Genomic DNA, 10402 nt, shown 5'->3' on the forward strand with positions numbered 1-10402 from the left:
ACGGAATAAGCCATCGTGATGCGTCTTCCTAAATCTGTCCGGGTTTTGCAGTCCAGGCATATTATATCTAGCTAGCTAAATATATAGCAAGTTGCAAATATAAAGCTACCTGCCTAGCTTCCTTGCCACAGTTTTCCACACGGAGTGCTTCCACGGTGTCCGGCCCAGATTAAACTATCTCCCGCCTGCATATACCTAATTTGCTCCTTAAGCCTATCTTACAGCTTACCTCTGCCTCTTAATAGACCGACACGCGCATCCGTCCTTTCGGGCTATATAGACAGTGTCACCAGCGAGGTGTTAATCCTCCTTCCTATGCGATGGCCGCTAGTGAAACGGGAAGGCCGCAAAGAATATGCATACTTCCCGTTCTGCAGAGGTGCTGTATAGGCCTAGCCCGCGCAGCCGTGTAAAACGGGAAGTATGCACGCATACTCCCTACCACGTCCTCGCCATGTAGAGGCACTGTACAAGCCGGAGCTTGTACAGCCGTGCACGAGAGGACTAAAATAGGAAGAATACATGCATACTCTACATACTTCCTATTCCACCAGCGCCTATCACGAGTCCACCAGGCATCCGTAAAGGCCTGGAGCTGACTGTCGCTGCCATTATATACCACGCCCCACGGCCGCCAGCCCGGGCACTGGCAGCCCCTTCGCGTTACCTGTAACGTTCTTACGACGACAGGCCGACCGTGTCTTGCAGATAAAAGGTTACTACAATAACTCGACGCCGCGCAGCTATTGCCCCTTGTTGTCCACTAACCAAACCGCTACTGTCCTTGCTCTTACTTCCCTGGTCCTTCTGGTTCCGGTATTATCGGGTTGCAGATATAAGGGCTTCCAACGTGGCCGGTACAGAGGTGTCCTATTATCCTATTAGAATAAAGACCTATCGCTTTGCCAGCAGATGCAGGCACTAGGTGTAGCCCTAGGTTAGTATCCTAGGTAATAGGATGTCGGATGGTTATGGACGACAACCCTCTGTTTGTCTTCCTATTGTCTGTGGGTATCGAGTTTAGTGGTGGCAAGCCGCCAAGACCCGTGAAAACTCTGCCATTCTGGCGGCGTTGAGGACGACGTTTCCAAAGACGACCTCTAGCCACGACGCAACGCCGCTGCACTAGTAATAAACGTGATTCTCACTCTCGTACGGGCCTTGCGGTTCGAACGAGACGGAAAGGAACGCCCGTACGACAATACGGGTCGAATCACGATTTTGGTGTTCCTTACGGTAACAATATATCGGGCATTTAAACGCGAGATAGATAAGTATTAGATTTAAAGAAGGATAACTATATACTATTACTATAGTTGGTTATAAAACGTTAAAATGCCGAGTTAAATTAGGGACGGGAGCCAGGCTATATACAGGACGAGAAAAGGGGCTCGTATATAGCGCGTGGCCCTAACAGAATCGGGAATTAGGTGGTAGGCGCGTGGCGCACGCGTGCGTATATATACGGGAATAAGGTGTTAGGGGATTAATACTTAGAGGAAGGCTATAATTAATACTATAATACTAAATAACGGACCTTAAACTATATAGCTACTACCTTAGGATATTTATTTAGTAAAACTATTAGAACAGGATACTATACCTAAGTTAAGAAGCTTATATTAATAAAGTTATTTATTAGTTTAGAATTAATAACTGCGCTCCTATTAGTATACTAATAGAAACCTTACTACTATTAGAAAATATTCTAGAATACAACTGCCCTCTAGATTAAAAAGCGGAATACTAATATATTATAAGATCTCTAATATATATTATACTTAGAACTAAAAGAGATATTATATATATAGTTTTTATAGTAAGCCGGTATCTAGCAAATCCTAGGCTATAATATATAAAGCTTGCTTAATATATCCTATAGTACTTTAAAGGTATAAAAGATCTTAGACTTATATATAAAGGTGTTATAGTAATAATATATCGGGTATTTAAATACGAGATAAATAAGTATTAGATTTAAAAAAGGATAACTATATACTATTACTATAGTTAGTTATAAGACGTTAAGATACCGAATTAAATTAGGGACAGGAGCCAGGCTATATATAGGACGAGAAAAGGGGCTTATATATAGCGCGTGGCCCTAATAGAATCGGGAATTAGGTGGCAGGCGCGTGGCGCACGCGTGTGCACGTATACGGTAATAAGGTGTTAGGGGATTAATACTTAGAGGGAGGCTATAATTAATACTATAATAAAAGGTTACCTTTAGATATTAAAGAGTTTTATAGATATAAACTAGGCTAGATATTATAATATAAAACAATTAATAGCTAGATACCTATTTAATATCGGGAGCGGAGCAATTAGCTAGCAGTCTAAGCGCTAGAGTATTATCGCTCTATTAACCTATAAAGCAGAATTTATAGAATAGATATAAGTAACTAAAAAGGTAATTTAGTTAAGAAAACTTCTTAATAAGCTAAATATAGGCTAAGGAAAAGCCGTAATAATTATATATAGTAATAACTAGGAAGCTATTACTCTATTTTTAAACCTATAGTACTACTTATATATAAAGTATATAGAAATCCAGCGCAAATAGTAAAAAAAGGTTTAAAACACTAGAATAGTTAAACTAAAGTATATTCTAACTATATTATAAATCGCCGATAGATTTACTAAGCCTCTTATACGAAATAGATTTAAATAGTTTTAGAGAAGGCTAGGTATTAAGTAATCCGCACGAACTATTAGCTTTAAGCGGAGGCAGAATATAGGCACCTTTTTCTTTTTTTTGCCTTTAAGGTTTTTAAAGGTTTTAATAGGGTTTATTAAAGCCGTAATAAATTATCGCTAGCACTTTTCCTAGTAAAGATAGCTATTAAGTGGAAGTATTAAATATTACGGTTAATAGTAGCTAAAACAATATAATAAGAGGTAAGAATAGATATATATATAAGGCACCCCGCCTATCTATAGCTAGAAAATTAATAAAAATATAATTACTTACTTAATAGCCTAAATAGGCTCCTTACTATATACTATTACTAAAAGTCTACTAGTACGAAAAGGAAAAGAAGCCTAAATAGGCTTTTTATAATAGTAATATCCCCCTCTAAGTAGCGCACTACCCTCTATACTGCACTAGATTTATTATATAGGCACTTTACTCTCCCCCTTACTACTTTATCGAGTTATAATTAGTATATTATAGTTCTTTAGCTATTTCTGCCTAGGAAATTAGTATATAGCTAAAAAATACAACGTTTCGATTATACTAGCAATTATTCCTTTTAGAGTATCTAGAACTATATTAGCTTTATATTCCTGCTGCACTATAATAGTCTGTAAAATTTTAAACTTCGGAGCTTTAAATTGATATTTTCCTAATAAAAGAAGATATATTTAGATTTTAAGAGTACTAGGCCCTTAGAAGAATATATTCCGGATTTATCCGCGTAAAGGGGTCTGCAACGTATTTTAGTATAAGCGTTTAGCGCGGTATTAGCTTATTATATTATATTTTACGCTATACCTAACTTAATTTAATATATAGCGCTCTTCTAGAAACGTCTATAAACGGTTACGTGCTTGCTATTTTTAGTAGCCCGGCGTGTATATCTATTATTGCCACTTATTCTTTATAGCCTTTTCTATTTATAGCCTCTCTTATTTATACCCCCTATTTTTGCCTTCTATTACTATAATCGAATATAGACTAAGCTAGCTAGGTACTAGCGTAAGGTCTTCCTTTAGATATACTTAGAATATATACTGCCCTATTAGAATATAGCAATATCCCTTAAAATACGCTTATTTATCGCGCATACGGACGACCCTTAAAAAAAGAAAAGGCCTAAGGCTAGTAATACCTTACTAGAAAGGAAGAGAAAGCTTTTATTGCGTTTTTATTACTAATATCTAATCTTAGCCACCCTGTCCGAATAAAGTATATGCCTTTGCTAGAAGTAGCAACCGGCTCGTGCACGCTACTACCTTATACACGTTTTCTCCAACCTATTAAAATTAGATTATACAGTAACGCTTTTATATAATAAGCTATAAATTAAAACTTATATATTATTATATACTAGAATTACTATAGAAGAGGTTTTAACTAAATATATTAATTATTTCTGGAGTAACTAGGCTTAAAACTAATAGATTTAAATCCTTTAATAACTATATATTTTTATTAAATATAAATAAATAAAAGCTATAATTAAGCTCTATAAAAGTATTACTATATAACTACTATATAAAATAGTATATATAGTAATTCTATTAATAAATATTATAATAATTAAGAACAAAGTTTTTGCTAAGTAAATATCTTAAATTAAAGTACTAGATATTTATAGTTATAATTAATAAATTATACTTTAATAGCTTTATATTTAGTTAAGTAATAAAAATATAGCTTTTATTATTTAAAATTACTTTAATATTATATATATAAGTAAGTTTATATAAAAAATTTTAAACTATAATAACTTTTTATTATTTATAGCTAATATAATAAATTAAACAGTATATAATAGCTTTTATATATTTTATTAAATATATCCTTTACTAAAATATATAAAATATAAGTATATTAACGTATTCTACTACTAAGCCGGCTAAACCACTAAGCCGGCCATTTTTCCTTGGTATAACCAACACTATATGCGCGCAGTTAATTTATTCGCAACCAGCTATAGAACTTATATACAATATACTTAGATTAGATTTAGAAGAAGCTTCTTAATCCTTTTTACACGTACGCGTATTATGCCTAGCCTCTCTATAGTTTCTATAGCGCTGTTAAGCTAGTAGAGCCCTATTTATACTATTTCTACTACCTACCTTTTTCCGTAGATTAGATGCTCTAAACACTTTAGCAGCTACGTATAACGCTGCTGTACTATACTCTATTGTACCGCCAGTCTGGATTTGCTTTCTTTTACGACCTTTACGCTTGGTTATTTCTGCTAGTTACTTTTTAAGCTCTTTAACCCGGGCTTTAATAAGCATATTTTTGTATAGCATCTTTTCGGCTCCTTTAATAAGCTTTAAGAAGCCTTTTTAGGCGGTTGTTAGTAACTGTATAAAGGAATTGCTTACTAGCCTTAACTATAATCCAAATTTATATATATTGCTTAGGGTCTTTAATTACTATAGTATTTCTAGTAGGGGTGCTAGTAGTAGGGTCCGTAACCGTATATTAAGGCGATTAAGAACTACCTGCGCGTTAATAGGAACTAATCTAGAGGCCTTAAAGGCCTTCTTGCAGTTCTTATATATAAACACGTCGAAAAACGCGTTTTTAAAGGCTGGTAGGAAGCCTTCTTTATTAATATAGTAGACGTGTCGGCATGCTAAGTCTTATATACGTTAAGAGTACTTTAGCTTTAATAGCGAGAAGCATACTATATTAAGTAGCTAAAGTATATATAATAAATGCGCAGGTATATAGAGGGTAAGGATTTGTTGTTTAATATAATAATCCTTAAAATCTTGGTTAAGGTGGCTCTTATAGCCGTCCAAAATCAGCAACCTATATAACCCTACCTAACGCGCCTTTATATATATATTAAAGTGCTTTAACTACTTAAGACTAAGCTTATTATTGGTCCAGCTGTTCTTAAAGACAGAGAGCTTCTAATTATACAGTATCTCTGCTTTTTTATACTATACAGAGATATAAACGCGTCCTTTATAGATAATAAATAGTAGGGTTATATATCCGGCAGCGCAGATGCTCTGGATAACTGTAACCTACTCTCGGTTGCCTAGTTAAATAAGATTAGGCCTTATATATCTCTCTAAACCTGTAACAACCTTTATTATACTAATTATACCTATTTAAAAGCCAGTCTTGTTAAAGTTATAGATATTATCTGGGTGGACGCTATACTTAGCTATAGTCTCTTGCACGAGAGTAAACCACGTGTTAATAACCTCTAGGTTTTCCTAGAGTATTTTCTAGCGGTCCTTTACCCAATTAAAAGCTATTTTAAGCTCCTTTATACGAGATATAAACTGTTAAGTCCAGTTTTTACCTACTAGTATCCTACTATGCGCAGCTAGTACTTTATCTGCTATATCTGCCACCTTATATAACCGGGGCGCAAATCCTCGCGAGTCTAGGTTAAGAATATATCGTATAATTATATACTCTTCAGTCGCAGTAAGCTTTAGGTAGTTTAGTTGTAATTAAGGTCGAAATATAATTCCGTGGAGCCGATTAGAGAGCCGCTAATATCGTACGTTAAAGGCTGCTGCAGCGCGTTGTATAGTCCTAAATTAACTAGAGGTAAAGGCTTAAAGCGCGAGATTAATACTGCCTTTTTACTAAGATAGATAATCGCTGCGTTGTTAATATATTGCTGTGTAAATATAGTGTTGGTTATGCCAAGGAAAAGTAGCCGGCTTAGTGGTTTAGCCGGCTTAGTGGTGGAATACGTTATACTTTAATTTACTATTTTTATATTTTTTTTAATATAGTAGTATTTTTATTAAATAGTATATAATATACTTATAAATAAGCTTATATTATACTTTTTATAGTATATATAGCTTATATTTTATAGTTTATAGCTTATATTTTATAGTTTATAGCTTATATTTTCTTTAATTACTTATATATTTATAAATATATTATACTTTATATAATAGCCTTTTTTAAAACTAATTATATTAAACTTTTATTATTAAATTTAGGCAAAAGCTTCTATAACTTATAAATATAGTATATTTATACTATATACTAAAAGTTTTAAGTTATTTTATTAGAAATCTTTTTATTTAACCTTTAGTAACTTAATATATAATAGATATATTTTAGTGATTTTTTTATATTAGAAATCTTTTTATTTAACCTTTAGTAACTTAATATATAATAGATATATTTTAGTGATTTTTTTATATTCCTAAATACTAAGTATAGTAGTATATAATAGTAAAAATCTAGCTAATTCTATTAGAGCGTTACAATTTAGCAATATTGTTAGGGTTTTTAAGAAACCGTGCACAAGGTAGTAGCGTGCACGAGCCAGTCGCCACTTCTAGCCTTTAGCCTCGCCCGCCAGCGGACGAACAAGCCTCCAGGCAAGAACTGGCCTCGAGCCTTCGAGAAACGCAATCCCGAACTTAAAGCGAGGAGAGTTAAGTTAATAGACTGGAAACGCTACGAGAATAACATATACTTTAAGATTACAAACTAGTTCGAGGTAGTAGAAAAAATAATAAGGATCCGGCTATTCTGCCGGAAAATATATATAATATAGACGAGACAGGGGTTATATTAAGCATACTTAGCTCTATTAAAGTTCTTATAGGTAAGAACGACCTGTAAGACTATAAAGGCGCGGGTGTTAAGCGGATAATAATAACTGCTATTAAGTGTATAAGTGCTAGCGGTAGGTTACTATACTCTTTTATAGTCTAGCTAGCTTTAACCCACCGGAGTAACTAGACTATATACCTAACCCCTAGATAGTATTACGGATACTTAGAAAATAGCTATAACGACTCTAAAATTAACTTAGAGTAGCTTACGCGTGTGTTTAATCCCTAAACTAAAGGACTTACTAACTAGAAACTATAGGTACTAATCTGCGACGGCTTTAGGACATATAAAACGCTCGAGATCTTAGAGTATTACTTTAGAAACAATATTATCCTGTGTTGTCTCCTCTCTTACACGGTACGTAAGGTCGTAATACATATACACCAGGGGTTTAGCACCGCCGGTCTAAGTTGTGATTAAACAGCAAGGATCTATTATCTATTATACCCCCCCTTTAAGCCCTCTTAGCTTTACTATCCCTACGCCCTCCTCCCAGCTAACACAAAGTCCCCGGGCATTGCGGCGACTCTCTTTACCCCTCTTTGTAAATACCTGCTAATATATACTACTACCTAGTCTCACAAGCTCCAGCCCTGTAATATTGGAGTCTTTTCGCCGTTAAAAACAGCCTATCGTAACAAGGTTGATTAACTGTATTAAGGAGGTTTAGACTTAGTTAGCAAGGAGCATTTTACCTCTCTATACAAGCCTGCAAGGGAAAAGGCGTTTACTAAGAGGAATATTATAGCTAGGTGGGCTGCAAGTGGTTTATTTCCGTTCAATCCCGACAGAGTAATCCGACATACACCGAAGCCTCCCGCCGAACTTACCATTCCAAATAAGGTGGTAAGGCCGCAAGACGAAGCACTGCAAACGCCTATCTCGCCTACAACTCCAGTGACAACACAGGCCCTTACATCGTTGCATAATCTGATCAAACAGGAGGCTAATAAGCCAGGCAGCAAACAGCGCCTACAGAGGCATGTACAGAAGCTCGCCAGTGCCGCTCAGATATCCTTTGCCAAACAAACCCTACTTCAGGATCAGAATCGATTCTTATACAAACTCAACAAAGAAGCCAAACGTCGCCGATCAACCAAGTCATTGATCCTAGGGAAGGCGAAGGTAATGAGCTATAAGGACCTTAAAGAGGCACGAGCGAACCGTGCTGCAAAGGACACAGCTAAGGGCAAGGGAAAAGGAAAACGCGGTCGTCTGCGCAAGAATCCTGCGCCGGAGGCAGAGGCAGAGGCAAGCAAGGGAAAGCGCGGTCGTAAGCGCAAGAATCCTGTGCCGGAGGCAGACGCAGAGGCGGGTTCGCTAGAATTAGAGGCCGGTTTATTGGTGCCAAAGGACAAAGTGGCGCGGATGAGTGAAGTTGAGCCAGCGAAGGTCCCAGAAGCGCCATTTAGGGCCCCAGTGGCGCGCATGTACTAAGACGGTGTTATTGCGGGTAATCTTTTGCTAGGAGTTGCGCAGGTTGTATAGGAATGAGAGGATAAAGTTTGAATAAAGATGCCACTTCGAAATGTGTTGGTTATTGCTAACTGCTCTAGAGTCGTCCGCACAGCCATAAGCCTAATAGCCACAAGCTTAGTGTAACGGGTCGTCTCTTCTATACCTTCCAAGTGTCACACACTAAGGCAGGGTATAGGCAAGTCGTCGTCGGGGTGCAATAGTCTTCAAAAGGTGAGGCAAGATCAATCTCAGGTATAAGACGGGGTTGTTACTTCCAATAGGTAGTATTGAAGTCTTAAGTTGAACACGAGGTTCCTATCTATGCAAAGGAGCGTCCTTATATACGAAAGCTCCGTCCTAAGAAACCTCTTGCTCATATGGCTCTCGGCCTCGAGCCCCTCGAGCATCTCGCACGGCTCTCAGCCTCGAGCCCCTCGAGCGCTCGCCCGGCTCTCAGCCTCGAGCTTCTCGAGCCATCACGTGACGCCTTCTCGTGATGCTCTATTCTTAGATCGTTCCCATCCACCAGCAGTCCGTGGGGGAATCCAGGATCCCTATACGTCTTACACGTGATCCCCTTGGTCCCGTGACCTGGTTCTGCGTGATTAATCTTATCTGCTTGCTTGTCTCCTCGAGTGCCTCTGCGCTCGAGTTGTTCGTGTTAGGGTTTGTAACACTTAGCTTATCAGATGACATAAGTAACGTATTTCACGAGTAAGTGGGCCACCCGGGTAAGTGGGCCACCCTACTAAGCCACAACGCCGAATACTGTAAATTACTTAACAATAAACACCTATATTTAATATAGCTAGTTATAGCGTTATCATCAAGGTTGTAGTTATATTACGCGTCGTGTCTCGCGACTTTTGGTCGGGTGGCCCACTCACCCGGGTGGCCCACTTACTCGTGAAATACGTTAGTTTCCTGTGATGATTATGTACATGTGGGGACGCGCGGGTCGTATTGCACTAGCCAGGACCGAGTGCTTCAATCAGAAGTACCGACCAGGGTGGCAACCTTGCATGAATTTGCGTGCGATAGCAGCCACAAGGCTGATAACGACTTCTCAGGTTTTCCGGCTCGGATAAAGCCCTTTTATAAGCATCAGGAGTAATGGGAGCTCGATAGTAGTGCTGTGGCGATGGAATTCGGTTACGCCATAAAAGAAGACTCCGCAAATCGGGACGAAAGCGTCCGCCCCCACGCAGCGCTGACGTGGCTGCGCCATGATTGGCGACGCCGCGTGATTCCAAACAGATATGCGGCACGGCGGGCACAGCTGAGCTGGCAGCGTCAATACAGGTGCCTAGCACAATGGAACCTAGCAACTCTCATGAATCTCCAGCATAGGGGAGATTGTTGAATCCTGCACTTGAACCATGGCGACCTTTAGATGGCAGCGACTGAACCCATTCCGGAAGGATCGTCAGGACCCTGTACTTATCGACCTAATATTCTACCTCTGTCAGGCTGACGCTGTAGCAGGCTGACAGCTTATCAAAGCCGCAAGAACCGTCCAAGGCATCTGCATATGGCCTCAAGATCGTGGTAGAGGGAGAGCAGCCGGTAGTGGAGTAAGCCATCCATAACATCACAAGAGTCCGTACTGACAGTATCCAGCATTGTTGCCGTCCATGGCTTGAACGG

The 10402-nt window shown here is 38.2% G+C and overlaps 2 protein-coding genes across 2 annotated transcripts; one reads left to right on the forward strand and one right to left on the reverse strand.

Annotated features, from left to right (window-relative positions):
* Positions 1-5154: 5154 nt before the first annotated feature.
* BDZ99DRAFT_350662 (uncharacterized protein) lies at positions 5155-5331 on the reverse strand (the record flags this gene model as incomplete). Its single annotated transcript, XM_033714509.1, has 1 exon — positions 5155-5331. A coding segment is annotated over one exon (177 nt), but the record flags the coding sequence as incomplete, so codon positions are not given.
* A 2701-nt stretch (positions 5332-8032) lies between these two features.
* On the forward strand, positions 8033-8734 carry BDZ99DRAFT_398797 (uncharacterized protein; the record flags this gene model as incomplete). Its single annotated transcript, XM_033716097.1, has 2 exons — positions 8033-8567; positions 8658-8734. Coding segments are annotated over 2 exons (612 nt in total), but the record flags the coding sequence as incomplete, so codon positions are not given.
* Between the last annotated feature and the right edge of the window lie 1668 nt (positions 8735-10402).

Source organism: Mytilinidion resinicola (assembly GCF_010093595.1).
Source record: "Mytilinidion resinicola strain CBS 304.34 unplaced genomic scaffold BDZ99scaffold_24, whole genome shotgun sequence".
NCBI lineage: Eukaryota > Fungi > Ascomycota > Dothideomycetes > Mytilinidiales > Mytilinidiaceae > Mytilinidion > Mytilinidion resinicola.